Raw genomic sequence first — 24216 nt, forward strand, 5'->3', positions numbered from 1 at the left:
ATCTATCTATCTATCTATCTATCTATCTATCTATCTATCTATCTATCTATCTATTATGTGTGTATATGCATGTATATTTTCATACATATGCAAATGTATATACATACACCGTGTGTGTATGTATGTATGCGAATTGTCTTTATATACAGAGAATCAGGCTAAATAATTACCTTCAAAAGCAGTACCCAAGTTTTCTGCCTTTCTTTTCACTTTCAGTTCACAACCAGAGCCTGTATGTGAGGCTTTTGGACGCTTCCGGTGGGCTCCATCATTCACTCCATCTCATGTCTGCAGCATCTGTACTTTTCTTCTTTACTAATGCTCCACACAATTGTGAACGCAGATTTTCAGAGCACAAAATCCTCTCAAGATGGCCAATCAGCTCATAGGACAATTGCATTTTTCTAGTTTATCTTCTGTCTACACACCCTCATTTGCTGCAATCCTGTCCATTTTCTAGATGAACAAATACAGAAGACTCCAAGTCAGTCCAGTGTCATGTGGCAAAGCTGTTTGGAATCCCGGTTTCTATGCTGGGCATCCCAATGTGGGATTTGTGGCTTCCTTAACCTTGAGCCACCGTCTGCAGCTGTGCAGGTGTCCTCAAACAAGGGTGTCTTAGGATTACCACTGCTGTGATGAGCCAGCATGACCAAAGCAACTCGGAAAGGAAAGGGTTTATTAGGCTTATGCTTCCATATCACTGTTCATCACTGAAGGAAGTCAGGACAGGAACTCAAGCAGGGCAGGAACCTGGAGGCAGGAGCTGATCAGAAGCCACAGAGGGCGGCTGCTTACTGGCTTGCTCCCCATGGCTTGCTCAGCCTGCTTTCTTACAGAACCCAGGACTCCCAGCCCAGGGATGGCACCACCCACCATGAGCTGGGCCCTCCCCCATCAATCACTAATTAAGAAAATATCCTACAGGCTTGCCTACAGCCTGATCTTATGAAGACTTTCCTCCATTGAGATTCCTTCCTCGCACATGACTGTAGCTTGTGCCAAGCTAACATAAAACCCGGCCAGTGTAAAGGACACCCGACCAAAGGGGATGGTGATGGTAGCAGTAGAAAAACAGCAAGCATATTGAATGCTGGGGAGCATTTAATAAGCAATTTAGCATTTTATTAACCCTCCCCTTTTGTTTTTTACCAGCTATGCAATACAATATAAGAGTTATCAAAGTTAAAAATGAAAACCCATCTTACATCCAGTCCAGCTTAATTTTTCCTGTTAGCATTTATAAGTCCTTTTTGGTTCAATTTACTGAAATATCAGAGTCTTAAAATAATTTCACGCGTGGGATGGCTACGCACAAACTGCAGTCACGCTCAAGTTTACAGAATGCCTACCTGTGTTCTCCACGGCCACATACCATCATAGCTCCAGCAAGACAGACAGAGGAATGTGGTGCATTTCTATCCCTTGTGTAAACAGATCCACTCAGTACAAGTTCTTCTGCAGCATTTTGTCTGGGTCTTCATTCTGTGACAAGTGTTTCTGCACTGCTTTGCAGCATCACTGCTGTGCTGCATGCTGCAACACAAGCCGCTCTGCTCACGGCAGGCATGTGTCTCCTCGCAGCCTCAGCTGTCATAAACAACACAGTTTGCAGCACGTACTGTGCCATTCCTTTTCTCAAGGGTTATGGAACTGGTCCCCTGTGCCTGACCTGTAGGTCTTCTTCATTTCCTCTCATGTGAGCCTCATTAGGTGTCATCCTGTAGAGGCATCAGACACTCCCACCTTCCAGTTACTTCTGGTTTTGGCATTTCATTGTGTGTGTGTGTGTTTGTGTAGTTTAAAAACAAGTTTTGTAAGATAGAGAACCAGAAATGGAATTTATGTGTTAAAACGTATATGTATGTATTGTGACAGATTAAAATTCCTTCCAGTCTTAGAGGTAAATCTAGACACTGATTTATATAAAGTTTCCACTCATATGCACCCTTTTATTGCAAACTCTTTATCCTTTATTACTTTAAAAAGCCTTATCAACCTTATGAACAATTGTATTTATTATTCTTTTAGTTTGAATTTTCTAGCTACCAGAATTTTCGAGGCATTTGATTATTTATTGACAATTTGAAGTTCATGAACTGGCTTTTTTATGGTTGTATATTTGTCCTTTTGTTGATATGCAGCAACTATTTTGGATATTAAACAAGATATTTAGAGTATTCAGAATATTACGATTGATTCCACTTTCTTGTTACAATATTGCGGCATTTCTCTCCACACTTGAGTGTTCTATAGTGTGCTAAAGTATATATACAAAACAATCATTTTCACCTTTTACAGTTCTCATTTCAGTGGCACTATGTGTGTTTACACTGTTGCATAGCCCTTACTGCAACTTATTTCCAGAGCTTTCTTCATCTTGTAGCACTGAGACTTTGTATCCACCCCAATATCCTTTCTTTCCTCTACCACAGACCCCTGCCAACTACCCCATACCCAATACCTCCTCCTTCTCTCTATGCCTACCAGCTACCATTCTATTTTCTGCTATAGTACAGAGGCATATGAACATTAGAATTTTGTATGAGTGGAGTCATACAGCACTTGTTTTTTTTTTTATTAATTGGATTCTCTTACTTAACATAATGTCATCAAGTTTCATTTATACTGTAAGGAGTTTCAGCATTACCTTCCTTTCTAAGGTTGAATAATACTCCATTATATGGATATACCACCTCTGCATTATTTCATCTATGGATGATCTTGATTATTCCCAATATTTGAATGTTATAGATAATGCTGCTGTGATGATATGTATGCAAATATCTCACAGAGTCCTGCTTTTAACTCTTTTGAGATTTTTGTTGCTTTTTCACATGCTTATGGTGTGTTTACTTGTACAGAAAACTGTAGCCTGTGTGTTTTGTGTGTTTGTTTGTTTGTTTGTTTGTTTTTTTTTTGGTCTTTTTGTTATTTTGTCCTTTTTTTTTTTTTTTTTTTTCTCCAGAGCTGAGGACCAAACCCAGGACCTTGCACTTGCCATTGCTAGGCAAGCACTCTACCACTGAGCTAAATCCCCAACCCTGCCTTTGGAGTTTTATTATTTGCTTTAAAAAGATTTTTTTTTGTCCTCAAGACTGTAATTATAATCTCATATATTTTATACTAGAACTTTTGTAGTTTCTTTTTTATGTTTAGCTATTCACTTGGAGTTGGTTTATTTTGTATATGGAGAGAGGTATGTCTGTGTATTTCACTAAATATATGCATTTGGCCATTGATTGTGAAGACACTATTTCATGGTTTCTTATTAAGAGATTACTTAAATCAAACTCCATATCTGTATCACTCTGCCTCTGTCTCTCTTCATGTATAACACACACACACACATGCACACATATTCTCTCTCACATACAGATATAAATGCACAGACACATACACACATGTGCACACAGACAGATACATACACAGACAGACACTCAGACACATGCACACACACATACACACTCGGCCAGCCACACACAGATACACACACACACACACACACACACACACACACAGGGACAAGCACAGACACACACATAGACACACAGGTGTGCACTAAGGAAAGAAGGAAATAAGCGTGTGTTGAGCAAAGCAGATGCATCCATGGGAACGGCACTCTACTGGTGAAAACACACCAAGGGCTTGGCAAGCTCTTCAGGAGCAAATGCCCGCTGCTAATTATAAATGCATTCAGAGCAGAACAAGTGCCCTGGTGTGCACGCTTTAGAGCTACTTTCTTAGCAAAGGCCTTAATCTCAGCATTGACGCAGTGGTCATTGGCACTCAGTTGCCTGGAGTATATTTCCTGTGCAGCCATTTTAAAGGAAAAGGTGAGAAGAGACTCATTTGTCAGCATGGAAGGATTATCTCCTGTTTTGTTTTATTCAAAGAGAGAGGGGGGAGAGAGAAAGAAAGAGAGAGATGTTTATCTAACATACTTTAGACTGACCTCAATCTTTCTATTCAACCAAAAATGAGCTTGAACTCCAGATCTTTCTGTGTCTACTTCCTGATTGCTGGGGTTGCAGGCATGTTGGGCTTGCAGACCATGCTTGGTCTGTGTGGTGCCGGGCTTTGAATTCAGGCCTCCCACACTCTAGGCAAGCACTCTATTAAATGAGATGCATTGGTGTAGTTTAACAATTATTTTCTTGGGTAAAAGTTGTGTTGGTTTTTTTTTTTTTCAGTTTTTACAGTTTCTAATGGAAGTCTCTTAAAAATGATTATTGAACTTGTTTGCCAAACCTGTGTGTCAGTGGTTCTTAACCTGCGGGCCTCAGCCCCTTTGGGGGTTGAATATCAGATATCCTGCATGCTAGATATTTTCATTATGATTCATAACAGAAGCAAAATTACAGTTAGAAAGTGGCAACAAAAATGCATCTGGGGGTCACCAACTGTATTAAAGGGTTACACTGATGTGTAAGGTATGTCTGGTGCCTGTCACTCTCATCCTTCTCTGCTCTCTCTTCCCCTTCTCCCCTTACACTAGAATTACCTTTCAAGCCGTTATTTTCTAGACTCACCAAGTTTAACTAGGGGCTTTTTCTGTTTGCTTCTTTGTTTCAAAATGGAAATCTAAATGATTGGTGTAAGAATGTTGTGCAGCAGGAATGACCATTCCTGCTTTTAAAAACGTCAGGGAAGTAGTTGGGAATTCTTCCCCACAAGGATGGCGGTGTGCAGGGAGATCGAGGGTGATCAAGGAAAGAGTCAGGCTGGGTGTGGTGGGGAAAGTTCATATCAAACCACTATCAAGCACCTCCAGGCTAATTACAACCAATTGTTATTTATCGAGGCTAATTACCATGGTTTGATAACCCTGGGAGTAATCAAAACTTGGAAGCTGTATAAAGCCCACTTTTATCAAAGCATTGCAAAATGTATTGTTAATTCAGTGTTAGAAAGCTTGTGGTGAGTGTGCATGTTAATACCAGGGCCTGAAGGTCTTCATTTTGTTCTGCTGTATGTCTTGAGTTGGCTAATTCGTACAAACCTCAGCTTCCTTAGATGTGAAATAAAGATTTCATCAAACCATGAAGTCCACATATAGTTCCCACATATACACACACCACATACACACACAAACAGCACACATGCAGACATACACACATACAACATACACATAGAACACCCTGTGATACACATGCACACACACATACACACATACACACACACACACACCACACCCTTCCCCATGCCAACCAACCAACCAAATATAATATCCCCAAATCAAAACAAGCAGGTGCCATACTAGTCAATTTTTCTTGAATAAATGTATTAGCATAGGTTAAATTATGTTTTAAAAGACTTTAAACTAATTTCAGAAGATCACCAGAATGTGATCAGTAGACTGTACTCATTCTGTTTGGGAGAGTACATGTGAGGTCATGTTGATCTCCCGGGTCCTTTTGAAGGAACCCACAGATAAAGGCACCATCTGGGTAGGCTCACAGAGTAAGGAATTCTGTGGCATGTACAGTAGAAGCAGTGGACAGTTGAAGATGCTGAAGGAGTGAATATGTGTTTGCCTAGAGTGTACGAGGCTCTACTCAAAGTGCTGCATCTGGGATAAGTGTTTTGTCCCCCTGCCCCTATTATTTTATCAATAGGTGAAGATTTGGTTCCAGAACAGAAGGATGAAGTGGCGGAATTCCAAAGAAAAGGAAGTGCTCTCTAATCGGTGCCTTCAGGAAGTGAGCCTTCAAGAAGACAGGCTGGCCCGGCCTGCTGTGGGCTTTCCTCCTCAGTGCGCTTCCATATGGGAAGTCTCCCAGCCACATGCCAGTCCCAGCTGGAGGGAGAACTCTCCAGGACCCACAGAAAGACTGACCCAGGAGAATCCTGGGCTGCCAGAAGCAAATCCGCTCCGAGGGGCCTTGTATTTGTGTCCTGAGAAGGAGGCTGGAGGCAAGGGTGGACTCAGCGGCGCCATATGAAGGGAATGTGCTCCTTGCTCACCTAAAAGAACCCTTAGCCAGTAACATTTGGATTAAAGCCAGTTAGATTGTGCCTCAAAATTGCCTTAAACTAACACTTCGGCGTGATGCCTGAGCTGTTGCCCAAGGAGAGACTCTCTACTGTTTTTTTTTTGTTTGTTTTTTTTTGTTTTAGCTCTAGACTGAGGCTCAGTGTATGAATGCAATAGAACCTCCCAGAAGGTACACTAGGACCGGAAGAGTAAGAGCCAGCATCAGCCCAGAGCGTATTCTGGATATGTGTATATATGCATGTGTCTGTGTGTATGTATGTATATGCTCATTAAATACATTAGCAGAAAACTGTTCTCTCCAAGTTTTACATGGAGCAAATTCATTTCTTTTTATATGAAGGAAAAGACATGGAACAAATATTAATTTTTCAAATAAGGTAAAAATTGGGCTTCAATAATTAACACAATTAATTATGTTTGTAAAAATTCTCATCTTCCGACTTCTTTGTTATCCAGCTGTAAATGAATTTTGGCAATCTCAGCAGCTCTAGTCAAATGAGCCATGGTTTGGTACACACACTGAACGTAGAGAAGATGAACTCAATATTAACTATAATGTTTGAATAGAGATATTCATATTCCTAGTTTCCAGGTCTGAGAGAGATGGGGCTCCAGGGAGGAAGGTTCACATTTAGGCGTTAATTGGCTTTTGGACTCTTCTTGGTAGAAGTTATCCTAGACCAGAGTTTTCTAAATAAAATAAATGCGTGGGCAGAGGGCTTGCCAGCTAACAGGTCAGCAGTCAATAACTGTTCGATTACCTACAGCTAGTTGGTAATCAGTGGCCAAGAGGAAGTCAAGGCGCTGTGTGGGTCACCGTTCATAAACTGTCTCCAACAGGTCTAACGACCACAGTGCTGATGGCTTCTGTGCTCTGTGCTGACTGCACGCTACATGCAATCCGAATTTTCCACCTAGTTGGCTCATACTACCTATGTTAGGTGGTTTTATATATTAACAGACACCACCCAGATGTTTTATGATTACCCTGAAATAGTCTTCGTATAAAATCACATCTCTGGTAATGATTTGCTTAGTTAATCCAAGTATGTTAATTCTAAGCCCATGGGGGGAGGGGGATGTTTTACTTTGCAGGAAATGAGGCAAAGGAAAGGAAGTGGTGCTCTTTGGATCGGATCTGTCCTTTGTGGGGCATTCTGTTAGTGAGCAAGTGAGGAAGGGGCTTCTAGCATGCGTACCTTCTCAGCTGTAGGCTCCAGGAGCTTAGAGGGAAGAAGAGAGTGTCCACGAGAAGACAGCAGCTGTAACCAACACCAGGAAATTATGTTCTAATGAACGGAGTTTGAATTGGTCCGTCAGCTGGTGTCTTTGTCACCTTTACGCTCCCTAAAGGTCATGTTAGCAGGTTGTCTCTGAGCTTCCTTGTAGGAAGTGGGAACCAGGGATCTCATGACTGTTTAAAAGTCAGTTTACCAAGTGAAATCCCAGCCTGCTTTCTGTAGTGCTAACCTTATTGCATTTGTAGGCTCCTTTCTATTGCCAGAGGCTATGCTGAGCGTTTAGGGTCCATCAGGTCATCTAGTCCTCATGGCCATAACCCTGTGATGCTGACAGTGTCACCCCTCATTACTCCATCCAGGGAGCTGAGGCACTGCAGATGGAGGTGGTCATCCAGAGTCACAGGGCTAATAAAGGAAAGGGTCCGTGCCAGTTTCATACCATAAAATCTTACCAACCCTGTGGGCCATGCTGCAGCATGGCTGTGTTCGCACAGCTAGAGGATGGCATATGGGAGGAGACTTTGAGGAGCTATGGTAAGATTTGCTGAAGGGAGTCAGGAGAATGTTGTATTTACAAGTCTCAGAGAAGTCCCTCCATGCGTGATGGACATGCCCTTGCTTTTGCCACTCACTGATAAAAATCGTCAAGTGCTGTGTGTGGTCACCAGGTCTTGAGAACAACTTGAAACTCGAATGAGAGACTTGTCCAGGTCATTTGATTCCCCAAGCTGCAGGAATGGGTAGGTTACTGCCCCCCCCAGGCTAGCCATCGGTCACACACGTGTGCCCTCACACACGAACATAGCCACTGTATACATACCTGCCCCCCCAAAGAATAACTGCGGTACATGCACGAGTACCCTACAAAAATAGCTCTGATACCCACATATGTGCTCTCACACATACAATATAGTCATGGTACACGTGTGCCTTCACACAGAGAATCACCACAGTACACACACGTGTGCCCTCACAAGCAAAGCATTCTCTCCATACGTGTGTGCTCTCACACACAGCATAGCCGTGGTATGTCCACGAGGGTCCACACAGAGCAAGCCCTGGCACACGCGTGCCCTTTCTGCATCTTCTCTGCATTCTCTTGTCTGGATTGGAGCGAATGGCTGAGCCTTTGCTCGAGAGGTCTCCCTTCTTGTCCTCTGCTCACCGCCCCCTCATCCTGGCCTCGCGTGAGCAATTTATGTCAGCGTGATGCAGATTCTTTTTCTGGAAGTGATAACATTTTAATGTATTTTTTGACTGATTTCCGGAGAAATGACGCTTGTAATTAGCACCAGGGCCACACAATCCTGGAGGAACAAATACTGAGAGAGAAAAAAAAAAAAAAAAAAGGAAAGAAAAGATCTCCTCAAAAGACATTTTTAATTGGTTTATAAGAAAATGAAATAATGTTGTGGTTTTTTTTAATATTTAGGGATTAGAGATGGTCACAGGCTCTGGAGACAATGAAGATTATCACTAGTATTTAAAAGATAGCTCTGTCTTTTAAATAATAAACAAGAAGACCAGTTATTTAGTCGGGGCATTCTACATGACCACACCATCACTTCCCAACTCACCTAGCACCCAAACCCCCTTCCCTTGTACTCACACCCCTTCCTCCATGTTTGCCATAACCCCCCTATTCCTCTCCACACAGCTCTCCTCCAGTACCCATACTCCTACCTGACCCCACCAAATGAGCACATTTTTTACTTAAAATATAAAATTATAACCCCATATATAAACCATCTTTCTGATGTCTCCATTTCTAAACTGCATTCTTCCTAGTGTTCAACAAGACCTAGCCATCCGTTATGGCCAATAGTCCTGTGAAGATTTTACGGCCTTTGACACATGAGGCTTATTTACATGTTCTGATGTTTGCTGCACTGCATCCCCAGACACTTGAAATCTCTTTCAGTCTCTCTATTTATTTCAGCATCGACAGGGCGTTATGTACGAGACACTGTCCTACCCTCAGTGTAGATAAATATGAGGAAGAAAAAGGTCCTTGTCTTCAAAGAGCTTCTTAATTAGCCGCCTCGCCACACAGAGTTTGAACCTTTCTATATTACTCCCAGCAGACTTCAAGTAATTTCAAGGGAAAAAAAAAGTAGCATCCTGGAAACCCCACCTCTCTTTTCAGTAAGAGCTCTACTAAATGATCCACTCTTCAGAACACACAAGGTGTCCAGCATTCCTCTTGTCCCAAGAGTCAGGAGCCAGAATTCCAGGAAGAATTCACTAGGTTCCTTTGTCCACAGTGAATCTTGTCTCATTTTTTTTTTTCTTTTTAAGCTCCAATAGGAAGAAAGGAATATAACTGGGAGGAATCAGGATGATAAAGTCTTGAATATATAAGGAAAATGCTGCAGGATTAATTTATATCCTTTTCAAACCATTTCTGAATGTACTTGTTCCACAAAGATGGTTCTTAGCATCTAGCTATTACTTCAGTTAAGTTGCATTATTGTTTTATTTTTAGTTATAAATAAATGCACTTGAAAACAGCTAACAAAGTGAAAGCCATGAAATCCCAATAGATAGTACTCTTGAGAAAAGAATTCAGTTGCCTTTTAATGTCTGGGTATGTAAATAATATGCCTAAACAGATTTGAATTGTACTGTCTCTCCAGTTTCCCTGTTTTTTTTTTAATTCTATTTGTTCACACACCATCTTCCCACATCATTAAAAATTACTCAAAACTATGATGCATGCATTGTTCTACTGTAGCTCTTCTAATTCCTGAGGTAGGAAATGGGCCAGAAGATGACAGGGTACGGGAAGACTGACCACTAGATCCCGTTCTTTGGAAAAATAAGCTACTGTGTTTTTAACACAACCCTCAGCAGAAAGTTGAGCAAGTTTGGTGTTGTATTCTCAGAGGTGTTCAGTCTCAAGGCATATCAAACATACCAAAGGGACAGTGTCTTCTAAAAAGCTACTCCAAAGCCTATCAGAATATACCCTATCCATTTATAGTCCAAGCAGATGTGTGTGTACATGCTTGGCCTTCAACAGAGCCAGCAGCAAAAGTGAAAATGTGGAATGATAGTCAACCTCTCTCTACTTGTGTTTTGCAGTCAGATTGCTACATTACTTTACTGTCTGTATTATCTGGTCAGTATTTTGAGTCTCTGTATTGCTGTCTTCAAAGTGAATAGGACTCCAAATCAGAGAGCTGTGTCATCTGCCGCCACTTGGTGTGCCCACATCATCTAGAGTTCTCACACTTCACAGCTCTTTTTCTCAGTGTTGCTTAAGTGATAAAAATTGTGGGTGTGTTGGGAGGTCTTTGAGATAAGAACACTCCAAGGTTAACAGAGAGCTAGGAAACCTTGAGTATTATTCAAATAACAAACTGAACCTTCCAGTTAGTCCTTGGGTGTTAACAGATGCTGAAAAACCAAGCATGTCATATTTGAATAAGATACAGTGATATAATTATTTCATAAGGTACACACACACACACACACACACACACACACACACACAATGGTACTATTGCAAGAAGACCCTGTCAACTATTAACTCCTGCTGACTCGTGATTTAAGTTACATGACTCCACCTGCCTCTCTTAGGATGGCGTCTCCTAGATGTTGTCTTCCGTGTGTCAGCAATTTTTTTTATGCCTTTCCTTGTAAGAACACCTGCCATTGGCTTCAAACCAAATCCAGGGTAAGCAGGTCACAAAGTCCTTAAATGTAATTGCATCTTCAAAGGCATTCTTCCCAAATGAGGTCATATTCACAGGTCTCAGATGTTTAAACATGGTATGTCATTTACAGGACCAGTACAATTTATTCCAATGTATATCATGGTAAAAAGTCCAGAATCAATAAAAGTAGACAGTTTTCCTCAACATTCTTCTAATGCAAATTAACTTACATTGTTCTGATTTAAGTTTTTATATTAGCCAAACAATGCACTACTTGCAAGGATATTTGGGCAGGATATTTTTCTTTTTGTAAAATTACTTTCATTTTGGAATTTTTTAACATGCAGGAAAAAATTAAGAAAATGCAACACTAATTTTTAAAGCCCTCACATGGATTCCAGATGTTGACCATTTAGTCCAAGAAGGTGTTTCCTTATTATACAAATGTGGTACACATAAAAAATTGGCATTGTTTAATTTATGACTCACACATGAACCATTGTTTTTGTGATGTAGTTATTTTAAGTAATTCATAAACTAAACAATGCCAATATTTTGGACACATACCACATTCGTGTAATGAGGAAACACCTTCTTGCATTAAATGGCCAACATCTGGGACCCATGTGGAGATTTCTTTGAAATTTTAAATAAAGACAAATTAGTGTGTTATAAAACTAACATGGCAAGTCAGAGGTGCAAGGATCTGGCAATCAAAGATGAAATAAATGTGGTACCACACTGCAGCTTAGAGAATGGGGATGCAATCAACAGAGAAGGCCAATACTGCTTTTTCAATATTGGTGTGAGGATGGGAGAAAAGGAGGTGTGGAGAGAAATGCAACGTGGGCAATGCTGATTCAGGAATCAAGAGTCAGCCCAAGTGTATTCTTAGTAGGAGAACTCTTCATTCACAAACCACAACAGAGAAGAGGTCCTAGAGGGATTTTAAGTAACACCCAATGTTTTCGAAAACAGTGAAAGCGTGTTAGCAGTAGTGGCTGGTGAGGTAATCCAGAAATTATGTCAAGGAAAAGAACTTAACCTTGTAAGCTTTACCTCCTAAACTTAACATTCTGGTGTGGGAGATGAAGGCAGAGCAAAGTTCTGTGAATCTTGTGACTGAGTGATGGTGAAACTTTGATGTAAACAACCTTAACTAGAATAGTAAGGTACAAAAGTCAGACTGTTGTGGCTGAAGAAAGGATGGGAAGTGATAAAGAGGATACGATGTGATATGTAAAAAGTGTGAAGTAGTTTGTCTGTAAAGGGCTGGAGAGAAAGGGTGAAGCTGGATGGGTTTGTGCAGTAGAATCACTTTATTTATTTCAAGTTCAGAATTACCAGAGGATGCTATGATGATGATGATGATGGAATGGTTTACTTAGAAAAGAATGATAGTACTGTAAGAAAAGGGAGAAAATGAGACAGCTTTGTGATGGTAAAAATGACTGGATGAAAGAAAAGCCACTGGTGGAGACCAGACCTTTCTTGGGAGGAGAGACATGTAGAGAAAAACAGAGTGGGTGCAGGGCACTTTGATGTGGAGAGAACCTGTGATGTCTCAAGTGTGAAGCAGAACCATCAGCTGAGAGTGAGGTAAAGGCTAAGGAAGGCCTGGGGGTCTCATGGAAGTCAAAGAAGAGGGGAGAAACGTAGTTGAGAAACTGAGCAGAGTTTCTGGGATTTATGGAGTATCTGTGTATGATCTGTGATTTGAAATGAAGTAAAATACATATATATTTTTCATACATTAATATGTATACATAGTTCTATGTATGAGGAAGATAGATTAACAAATTGTTTTTTCCCTGCAGTTTAATGTAGACAGATAAGAAGTAAGGGTCTTTGTTAATAGACTGTGGGAGGCTTGCTGGGCAAGGGATGAGCTGACACACGCAGGGGCTGATTGTGCCTGGATCTGTGTAGTGAGGGTTCTGGCGAAAGTAAGGATTGTGAGCTATGTAAATATGTACACAGTGATCTAGCAATTGGAAAATTATGATATCTGAGATTAAGAGTTCTAGAAATAATTCAATGTTTGGTGTCAATGAGGTGAGGTCTTGGAATGAGACCATGGAGATAAGCAACTAATAAAATGGATAGAAACATCACTGATGACAGAGAAATCTGGAAGAATCTTATCAGTTCTTTTCTTTCCTTTGTGATGTGTATGCATGGTGTGTGTGCAAATGGTGGAAGCTGAGTGTTAATGTTGGGAATCTTCTTTGATCATTCTTCCTTCTTACTCTTTTGAGGCAGGGTCTCTCCGTCAAACCCAGAGATCACTGGGTAGCAGCTTTCTTCTAAGACTGGAGTTAAAGGCAGACTGCTATATCCACCTAGATTTTCCATGGTTTCAGGCATCTGAACTCTGGTCCTCTTGTTTTTACAGCAAGATCCTTAATCATGAATCATTCCCCAAGCTCTGTCAACTATTTTGGAATTAAGCCTACACAGAGTTTTTAGTGAAACTGCTTCTACTTATTTCTCATTCCATCCTCAGTATCCACCATATCTCTTTACTCCAAACCAAATTAAATGCATGTTCTCTTCATACTCTTTGTTCTGCCTTTAGGGCTTTGTTTGTGGGATTTTTTTTTCACTCTATTGTGCCTAAACAATTTAACTTCATTGGACTTTACGTTATCGACATGTAGATTCCCGAGGAGAGAGCTTTTCAGACAGAAGAAGCAGTCACAGAGAGTATCTTTATTGGTTAGTTTTAGCTGTCAATGTGATGCAATCTGCAATCACTTAGGAAGAGAGTCTGAATGAGCAATTATCTAGATCAGGTTGGCCTGTGAGAATGTCTGTGAGGGATTGTCTTAATTGTTAATTCATGTTGGAAGGCCGACTTTGAATGTTGTAGGCACAATTTTACGAGTTGGATCTGAACTATGAAGGAGTTAAGAATGCTAGCAGAGCACTAATCAAGCAAGGATATGTTTATTTCTCACTGCCCTTGATGGCAGATGTGATGTGACTTTCCACCTTGGCTTCCTGAGAATGATGGGTTGTAACTTGGAATTGTGAGCCAAATAAACTCTTTCCTCCTTTCCATTACTTTTGGTCAGGACATTTTATCACAACAACAGAAATGAAACCAAGTTCAGTATCTAAAAGAGAAAATGGAGTCCATAGATGCAAATGTTGGTAAATAAGATTTTATTGTATGTTTGGTTCAAAGGGCAGCATGGCTGTAAGGTACGATCAGTGTGGAGTGGCTAAGGTAGGTCAGAGGTTAAGGGATATAGTATAAATGAGTCCAAGTCTATGCCTTTTACTGTAAATGAATGAGAGAAGGATCAGGCAAATGATGTGAGCTTTTAATTTTTTAAATGGTCACTTTGTTTAGAAGAGACTACAAAGAGAAGGATGTTGGGAAGATGGCCAGGAGGATTACATAACAACTTTCAAAGGAGAAAGTAGCTACTTGACTATGGTAAGAATATTAGAGGCACAAAGAAGTGGCTGAGTTCTGGATAGATTTTAGAGACAAAGCCAAGCATATTGCCTGACATAATAATGGTGATATAACATAGAAGGGTCAAGGGTCAAGATTTTTCTTGGATTCACTGAGGGAGAGAATTGAATCATCACTGGAGTAAGTTAGGTTTTTTTCAGTGGTTATCATCAGGTAAGTTTTAGATGTCCTGAGTTTGTAATGCCATTGATCTCTTTGAGGGTGCTGTGGAGGAGGTAAAAAGGGTAGATTAACGGCAGACTTCAGGAGAAGATCCTATGTTGGAAGCAGAATTTTTGAAGTCATTAGCATATACCAGGTAGCATTCAAGTTCTTAAACTGGAGGAGGTTGTTAAAGGGATGAATGGATACAGAAGATGAGAAATGAAGATTAATGGCTGCAGCTGGGGGCTCTCTCCAATGCTAATTGGCCCAAGTTGAAACCAGGAAGTAGTGAGAGACCGGAGGCTGAGATAAATGAACCCCTATGGTGAGAGGAAGGCCAAAGTGCTTGGCATCCCAGAATGCAACAGGAAAATTGACTGAAGTAGGAGAGATGGCCACCAGGGTTAGCACTGGATAATGATACAGTAAAGCAGGAATTCAAGAACAACTGCTGGATCCAGCCATGTGCAGGAGGACTTGACAGGAACAGTTTCAGTGGAGAGATGTCTGCGAATATCCAAAAACACTCTGTCTAGGAGTGGAAAGGAGAGATATGGGGAGAGAGCTGAGAATTTTACTGGAAAGCTTAAGAGTCTGAGGGGAGAAGAGAAAAGGTAGGTATTTACAGGGAATACGTAGATCATAGTTCTGAGCATGCTTCCACACAGTAGACACAGAGAAAGGAAGCCTCTTAGGGGAAGGCGATGATGAAATGATATATGCTCACGGATGAGACTGGCTTCATGTAGGAGCATGGGTAGTTACATACAGTGCATGTGGGTTAAGCAAATTAGTGAGGAAACATGGTAAAGTCTTCTGGGAAATGGTTTGAAATTTTGCACTATGGCAAAGATGTCAACTTCTGAATGGGGATAGAATTGAGAAAGTAGAAGATAGCGTATAGACACTGTTGTAAAATATTTTCTTGCAGGGTCAAGGGTATGGGCAGGATTTGATATCCATACCCATGTTAGGCTGAGTTTACTAGTATTATCAAATTGTTACAAATTTATTTATTGGGAGTTGGTTTGGTCCAGCTATTGAGAGTTGTGATAAAACTCACAGCGATAGATTTGTCATGTTGTTTGTGTGGCTCAATCAAAGTTTACTTCATAATGTTAAATTAATTTGTTAGGTCTTCTAATTTCCTTTCTATTGCTGTGATAAGAAGATATCCTGACCAAAAAAGAAACCAAAACCAAAAACCAAACAAAACGACTTAGGGAAAGAGGGTTTATTCTGGCTCTCAATTTCAGGTTACAGGACATCAAGGCAGGGAAGTCAGGGCAGCAGGAACTTTTTAAAAAATATTTTTTATTTAACTTTTATTAATTACACTTTATTCACTTTGTATCCCCCCATAAGCCCCTCCCTCCTCCCCTCCCGATCCCATCCTTCCCTCCCCTTCTTCATGCATGCCCCTCCCCAAGTCCACTGATAGGGGAGGTCCTTCTCTCCTTCCTTCTGATCTTAGTCTATCAGTTCTCATCAGAAGTGGCTGCATTGTCATCTTCTGTGGCCTGATAAGGCTGCTCCCCCTCGGGGGGGGGGTGATCAAAGAGCAGGCCAATCAGATTATGTCAGAGGCAGTCCCTCTTCCCATTACTATGTAGCCCACTTGGACACTGAACTGCCATGGGCTACATCTGTGCAGGGGTTCTAGGTTATCTCCATGAATATTTCTTGGTTGGAGTATGAGTCTCTGGGAAGTTCCTTGTGTTCAAATTTTCTTCTTCTGTTGCTCTCCTTGTGGAGTTCCTGTCCTCTCCAGCTCTTACTATTTTCTACTTCTTACATAAGATTCCATTCACTCTGCCCAACAGTTGGCCATCAGGCTCAGCATCTGCTTTGGTAGTCTGCAGGGCAGAGGCTTTCAGAGGCTCTCTGTGGCAGGTTCCTAGGTTGTTTCCTGTTTTCTTCTTTTTCTGATGTCCATCCTCTTTGCCTTTTGGGATGGGGATTGAACATTTTAGTCAGGGTCCTCTCTCTTACTTAGTTTCTTTAGATGTACAGATTTTAGTGGGTTTATCCTATGTTGTATGTCTATATGAGTGAGTATATACTGTGTGTGTCTTTTTGCTTCTTCAACAACTCACTCAGGATGATCCTTTCCAGGTCCCACTATTTACGGGTAGCAGGAACTTAAAGGAACTAAGTACATCACACCCAGAGTCAAGAGCAGAGAGAAGTGGATGCATGCGTGCTTAGTGCCCATCCTGCTTTCTCTACTCTTAGTCCAGGATTAAAACTAGAGAACCATGCTGCCCTCTTTCAAACTGGTTCTTCCCACCTCGATAAAGGCAATCAGGCCAATCTTTGTACAGACATCCTCACAGGCCAACCTGCTCCAGCCAGAACCCACCAAGACTCTCTTCTTGGGTGATGATACGTGTGTCAAGCTGGCAATTAAAACACCATCACATTAGGTATATAGAAATTTGGATTTGTGGTATGTTTTCAGTAAATTGAACTTTTCATCAATGCTCAGAAAATGTCTTCACATGTGAAACGACACTTTTCTTAGCATCCGCTTAACACTCGAGCTTAGCTTGGGGTGGTACCGCACGCTTCACACCCTTTTCATGCCCTTGTTACAAGATGAATCTTGTAGCAGCAACACACAGCCAGGTTTGGTTTTGTCCAATCCACTCTGACCACCACCATGTTACATTCGTCATAATTACTCATCCTTTAGGATGATTTCTTGTGTGTTTCTTTCTGCTTGAACTGCTTCTTAAGGCTCTCTCCACCATGTAGAATTTTTTTTTCTCTAATGTTGCAGTATTTCCTTTACACAAGTAATAGTTAGAAGTGCAGATGCCTAGCTTTCGGAATCCTATCTCACTAAGGATAAAACTGGAAGTTGTCCCTTGTCCGCCTTTTTTTTTTTTTTTTAACCCCTGGGGAGGCAACGTGACCTGCACTCTTTCATTCAGATTCAGCCCTCTGAAATGCCTGTTTTCTTAGTCTCCAGAGGAGAGGGAAGAATTCATTTTACTAGTGAGCACAGAGCATGGAACTTGGCATAGATGGGCGACTGTGCACGACCACGCTTTCCTTTCACGAAGGCTGCAGCATCCAACTATGTCATGGTACCTTTCTCATACCACATCTATTCTGTTGGACCTGCCGGAAGAATCTGAGCGATTTCAAATGTTTTCCTGGTGATTAGAGCTACCTGCCGAAATCCATGCTTTGGGGATATGACAGGGCAAAGGTTCTCAGGAAGCCTGGGAGTTTGTGTGCACATGACTTTGCTCTGTGCAGTGTGTCACTTCACAGCTTGTCCTGCACACACCTAATGTGGGTGTGCCTCCCTGTTCTTCCCTCCTCCAGAGCACATGGAGAGCACCTGAGCCACCACGGAAACTCTGTGATAAGATCACAGACCCTCCACCAATCTTTATCCCTGACTACATGGAAAAGGCTACTCTTCCCTCTTCCCTGGCTAGCACGTTGAGACGTTCAGGTTGGTGGCTTTGGTTACTTGGTACAGAAGCCCAAAATCTGTTCTTTTGCAGTTCTTCAAGTGCTGGTGATGCTTCGTCTAAATGTCCCAGCATTTGGAAGCTACAACTCTAGACAAGAGCAGGAACAAAAGCGAGCAAGAGAGAAGTGGGGGGTGAAAGTTTTACAGGCTGCAACAATATAAATAAAGATGGGAAAAACTAGTAAACATCTGAAATAGAGGTGGAAAATTATAGAAGAGCAGAAAAAATTGCATGACATCTCTACCCATGCAAATTTGTGTTCCATTTATTTATTTTTGCTTCTCTCTTTGTGTTTTCCTATAAAATGCTTAGATTGGGAAACATCTCTAGTTCAAGATGGAGTAAACAAGAGAGGTCTGTTGGCCTGCTGATGGTGTTAGGAAGAGAACCTGGAGGGATTTTATCCTCCAAGAATTAGATTTGGAGAGGAATCAAATACAGAAGGTCTCGGCTGCAGTTTAGTGTCGAAGGGGGAGGAGAGCAGGGCAACCACCCCAGTTTTTTCACTAGCATTTCAGAGAAGGAGCTAAGGAGACTGTACAGACATCACATATCTCAGGGTACCCATGGCCTGCATGTCAGGCCACACCTATATGGAGCAAAAAAAGAATCCGTTGCAAAGGAGTCTAAGTTCATGGTGCAGCAGGGGCTCTCTGGCCTCGGTCATCTCTGGAGTAGATCCATGGAACAATAGGTTTAGAGTAAGTTGTCCAGGTAAATCAGGACCTTGAAAGTAGTTCCCAAGCAGTCTTCTCCTCATGGGTCTATTGAGAATGAACTCCCACAGACAGTGTGGGACTCCACTTAATCAATCACATGCACGTTGGTCTGATAACCAGGCCCTGGGTTAGGGACTGGAGAGTCAAATCAAGATGGGAAAAGTGGAGTCCTTGATAAGAGACCAGACCTCTAAAGATAAGACTTTCTATCTTAAGTGTAATCACTAAACTTTCTGGCAGTTGGGAGATTTTGCAAGACAGTTTCTTAAGGAAGTGCTGTGTATGCATCACATTTCTCAGGAAGAAACATGGATGGGGAAAAGCCAGCACTCTGCCTGTCCTGTGAGTACCAGCAATGGGTTGGATTTTTTTTTTTTTCCGTGAAACCTGGGGAAATTCAAAGGGGCAGATGATCACCCGTGTCTGTGTGACTCACGCCGATGCTGAATCCTTTCTTGGTCTGTTTTGGACTCTGATAAACACCAACAACATCTTTGTGCGTCAGTGGTGCTCTGAGGATGTTGTAATACCTAGAGACGATTCTGATAGTCGTGATTGGACTGTATTAACAGCATCAAAAGATGGGGTTTCTAAGCATCCCAACAGTGCACTCACACAAAATTCCCACAGCGCCAAAGTTACAAATTCTGCTGTGAACATATTTTCAGGGGTTTTAGGGACTTCTTGAGGCTTAGTCATACATAGGCACACTCTGAGTCAATGGATCCCAGATCAAAATGTCCCACTGAAGCTCTGTATCAAGTCTTCATTCGGGAAGCAAGTCAGACTCCCAGAACCTCAGTCTGAACAACTGGCATTACTTTAGAAGAAAAGCAGAAGTATGCTTAATGGTTTTGATTTTTGAAAGAAAGCAAAGTTTTTATAACTCCCTACTCATTTTCAAATCTATGTATATGTTAATTTAAATATAATAAGCATGCCTTTATTCAGATACTAATAAGTCAAGGTATTATTCTGAGTAAGTTATCTGATGTCAGCAAAGACAGATGAGTCGTTTATTTTTTTTCTAGTAAGTCTCTAAAGGGTCATTTAATTTTAAGAGATGGTTATATTATATACTGGAAAGTTTTCTGATAAACATTCAGGTTCACACAGTTCCACCAGGATTCAGTGAAATCCTGCAGTCCCTCCCTTATTTTATCACACTTATTCAGAATACAAATGCGTGGGGAATGACTCATTACTTGCCAATTAAGTGATCTTTGTTCTATTAATCCGCCAATGAAGCAACATTGTAACCATTGTCTCATTATAGCAGTAAAAACAAGCCTGGATGAGGGCATGAAGCTCAGAGGCGGACAGCTGTGTTATTAACTTTCACAGTAACCTCACTAATTTGGAATTTACAAAACTTTCTACTGTGGTTTGTGGATTCATTAAGAAGGCTGATGACGTCATCCAGCGTTCTATGTTTAGAAGCATGTCTTACCAGACAGTAATGTGCTATGACTTCAAAAGTACCCTATTAAATCGCCCTGTTCCTGACTTATTATTCTGAGACTGAAAGGTAAACAGGTTTAAGAAAACTGCACCCCGAGTCACTGACGAGTCTACAGTCTCCATGATTACTGAGCTACTTAGATGACAACTCTTAGGCGTTTAACTTGGGTGCACTTGGGCGTTTCTGCATGTACATGCATCATGTGCGTGTATCTGTAAGCGCGCGTGCACATATGGTACGCGAGCGTGTGGAGGGTGGGAGTCACTGTTGGGTGTCTTCCTCAATTGATCTCCACCTTAAGTTTATAGACAGGGACTCACTCACATTGCACCTTGAGCTTATGGATGTAGCTGGGCTTGCTGGAAAATGGGCTCTAGGGATCCTCATGTTGGGGTTGCAGCTGCATCGGAGTACATTCGGTTATTTCGTGTTAACCCTCGGATCCAACGTCGGCCCGTGTGCTCGCACTTGATTGACTAGCCCCTGTATATATTCTTTGATTGAACACGAAGACATATCATGTTCTCCTTTTCCCCTCTTCATATTAAGCTTGAAGTCCTAGGAATTATTATGATAATTACTGCTAAATGTCCACTCATCACTTTTAGTCTTTGAGGAATGAATGGGGCTCACTGGGACATTCAGAGATATTCCGTCCATTGTGTGATTGATTCAACAAGTCTTCCTTTGTTCTAGGCTATGGGCTAGGAGCTTGAGCACACAAAGAATGAATCAAATAATGACTCTCTCCTTAGCTACTCATCCACTTGGAGTGGGGAGTCAAGCAGACAATTCTCTAGACATTTGTCAAGCACTTGTTAAGTTGTAAGCACAGGCTTAGGCCCTGCAAAGCTGTCTGGGAAATCCAATGAGCCTAACTCCTACCTTCCCAGTCATGCTGAGTAAAGGCTCTGTGGGGGATCTGACAATGAAATAGTAGGATGAAGGCCATTCCTGCCAAGGAAACATGAACAAGAAGCTATCAGGACACCCACTGTTTGCTCCAGGCACTGATAGGCTTTCTCTCCCAGCATCCACCAATGAAATAACTTTAATCGGCTATATACTTGTGTAACTGACTGAGTATGAGTAGAATTCTGTTTGTATTAGACTGAATTGTTGGAGATTAGTCACTATAAGTTCTCAAGTAGGGCTAAAGAGGATCAAAGAGGTAGTATTTATGGAATATAAAGAACAAATAGGGAGGCAGAAACTGTCGAGCCCTCACTTCTGCATGTGTGCTTATTAGTAAGTCTCCTCAAGAGGCTTTTCTGCCCACGGTGCTAAATTTGTTAGCCTTCTACAGGCTAGATGTGTGTGCATTCCATTTTACACTTTCCTTTATACTATCTGTAGATGTGTGCTTGAGAACCTTTTCATTTACCTGAAAATATTCGTAGAAAATATTCGTGTTCCTGTCTGTCTGATTCCTTCTCATGACAAATCCCAGCATGATTTGAGCATTGATGACTCCATGTCTCAGATTCAGAGAAGGACCTGCCCCAGGTCTGGTAGATGACACTGCCTTAGTGTTCTGACCCATGCTGAGGAGGGGTTGTTCATGGTCACTGTCTGCCAGAACTATTGGGAGTGCCGCTTCCTGTCTGAGAAGTTGCTAAGCGACTAAAGAAAGAGAGCGACAGGCAACAGATTTGTTTTAAAAATTGTGCTAAAGAGAGATTTCCAGATTGCAATGCTACAATTGGTATTATTCTTTGTGGAGAAAGGGTGGAAAGCTATTAAAACTAAAACGAATGTGAATTTCCTGTAAAAGGCTGTGCTTATGGCCTGGAAGAGCTAGCTTTCTATGGGAAGAGCAGAAAAAGCCATGATGAAGACATGGATCCTGTTATGCCTAAAGCCAGAACTTAGAATGCTTTCATTTACTTAAGCTGGCTTGAGGTTGGTTTTATTAACTAGCAATGAAAAGAGTCCTGGCTTAGAATATGACTATGCACTCTTGCAATGAAAGTTTTTCATGGGACATTTAGAGGTCAGTATATTAGAAGCATGATGGAGGTGGTAGAAATTTGATTTGTAAGAAAAGGTTTAATTATGGCATTGGAGTTTTGAACCATAGAACACACGTGTTTCTGTTTTCTCAAGGAAGAGAAACAGTCTCTCATGAGTTCACAGCTCCATGGAGGAGTCAGAATCATACTCCCGAATGCTATGAAGACAGGTATTCGGCTTGGTGAGGACTCAGAGTGAAGGCTAGTTTCAACAAGCACCACAGCTGTAGTGGGACGACAGGGAGACAGACAGAGAGTCGAGTTGTGTTTGCATCATATCACTGCCTTCTGTCAGGCACAGTAGCACAAAGCCTGCATGTGTCAGTTTTCATCATGAATGACCTGATCTCCACTGTATCTCTGTGCCTAAAAATGAGGAATTATTTCTCTAGGAACTGGGAGTTGAATGAATATCACAGACTCTTTATAGGACCAATTGTTCTCTAAAGAGAGGTTCCGGAAGGTCTCCATGAAATCAAAGACCGTGTTTTTCTAATAGTAAGTAGAACACCCCTTCCTCTTCCTACCATAGAGCAGCAGTTAGCACTTGTCACCTGTTATTGCTGGCTCTGCAGCTGGCAGTATTTGCTTCCTGTAAAGTACACGCGTGCCAGTTTACTTACATCTCACGGGTTCCATCCTCAGATGTAAAGATATGCAAATGACCTTGTTTTTATTAACGAGTCAGGAGACAATTATTATACTTTGAGTTGTAGTTGGCACTAAGCGCATACATTTCCTATTTTGCATGTCAACCACCCTGAGAGGTTGGTATTGTTGTCACCTTTTTGAGGTTGGGAGACTTGTGGATTAGACATGAAGACATCACAGCACCTGATTAAAATTATACCACAGTGATATAGTAACAAAACAACATAGTAAAGGCACAAAAATAGATATGGGGACAGGTGGAACAGAACAAAGGATCCAGAAACAAGTCCACAGAACTATGATTACTGAATTTTTGAGGAAGGTATCAAAATAACATATACAACCTAGTCAATAAAAGGTGCTGCCAAAATTGGATATCTAACCGAAGAAGGGTAGAGATAGATCCACAGCTTCCACCTTTCCCAACATCAGTTTAAACTGGATCAAAATGCTAGAACTTTTCTAGAGCAGCCGTTCTCGACCTGCTGGGTTACAGCCCCTTCGCGGGGTCACCTAATAGCATTCGATATTTCCATAAAGCTTCATAACAGTAGCAGAATTGCAGCTATGAAGTAGTAACGGAAGTAAATTTATGGTTGGGGGGTCACCATGACAAAGACTGAATCAGTGAGACATTCACCAGCCAAAGGACGGGCAATGAAAATGTGGCACAGATATACAGTGTAGTAGAGTGTTTCAGAATTGGGAAGGTTGAGAACCGCTGCTCTAGAGAAAAACAGAGAACGCACTCCAAGATGCGCGCGCACACACACACACACACACACACACACACACACACACACACACACACATTTTTGCAAGAACGTTTTCGTTGTTGTTGTTTTCTATATTTGTTGTTTTTTCAAGACAGAGTTTCTCTGTATAGCCTTGGCTGTCCTGGACTTACTTTGTAGACCAGGCTGGCCTCGAACTCACAGGGAGAGATTAGCCTGCCTCTGCCTCCCCAAGTGCTGGGTTATAGGCATGGACCACCATGCCTGGCTCTTGCAAGAAGTTTTTTAATACAATTCTGGTAGCACAGAAAATAGTCCCAATAATTAGCAAGTAAAACTCCTTGAAATTAAAAACATGTACAATAAATGAAGCTGAAAGAACAGACTGTCTCCAGAATGGGGGAAAAGCTTTGGCAGCTATGCTTCAGAGTTAATATCTGAAATATGTCAAGAATTGCCATGTTAAACACGCCCTCCCTAAATCTGCCAGTCAACAAATGAGCTAATGAAATGAATGGACAGATCTCAATAAAAGAAACATAATTGACCAATAAGTTCATAGAAAGTGTTTTGAGACCTTTAGCCACCAGAGAAATGTATATTAAGATCACTCTGAGA

General features: G+C 41.4%; 1 protein-coding gene across 2 annotated transcripts in view; it reads left to right on the forward strand.

Moving 5' to 3' along the window:
* Positions 1-6292, forward strand: part of Dbx2 (developing brain homeobox 2) — a 27517-nt gene extending 21225 nt beyond the window's left edge. For both annotated transcript variants that reach the window (XM_055627128.1, XM_055627129.1), the window contains one exon: positions 5619-6292. In XM_055627128.1, coding sequence (XP_055483103.1) covers positions 5619-5945 — 327 coding nt within the window. In that variant the 3' untranslated portion in view covers positions 5946-6292. The remainder of the gene's footprint in view (positions 1-5618) is intronic.
* The last annotated feature ends 17924 nt before the right edge of the window (positions 6293-24216 follow it).

Source organism: Psammomys obesus, unplaced genomic scaffold (assembly GCF_907164565.1).
Source record: "Psammomys obesus unplaced genomic scaffold, mPsaObe1.curated_primary_1811, whole genome shotgun sequence".
NCBI classification, from domain to species: domain Eukaryota; kingdom Metazoa; phylum Chordata; class Mammalia; order Rodentia; family Muridae; genus Psammomys; species Psammomys obesus.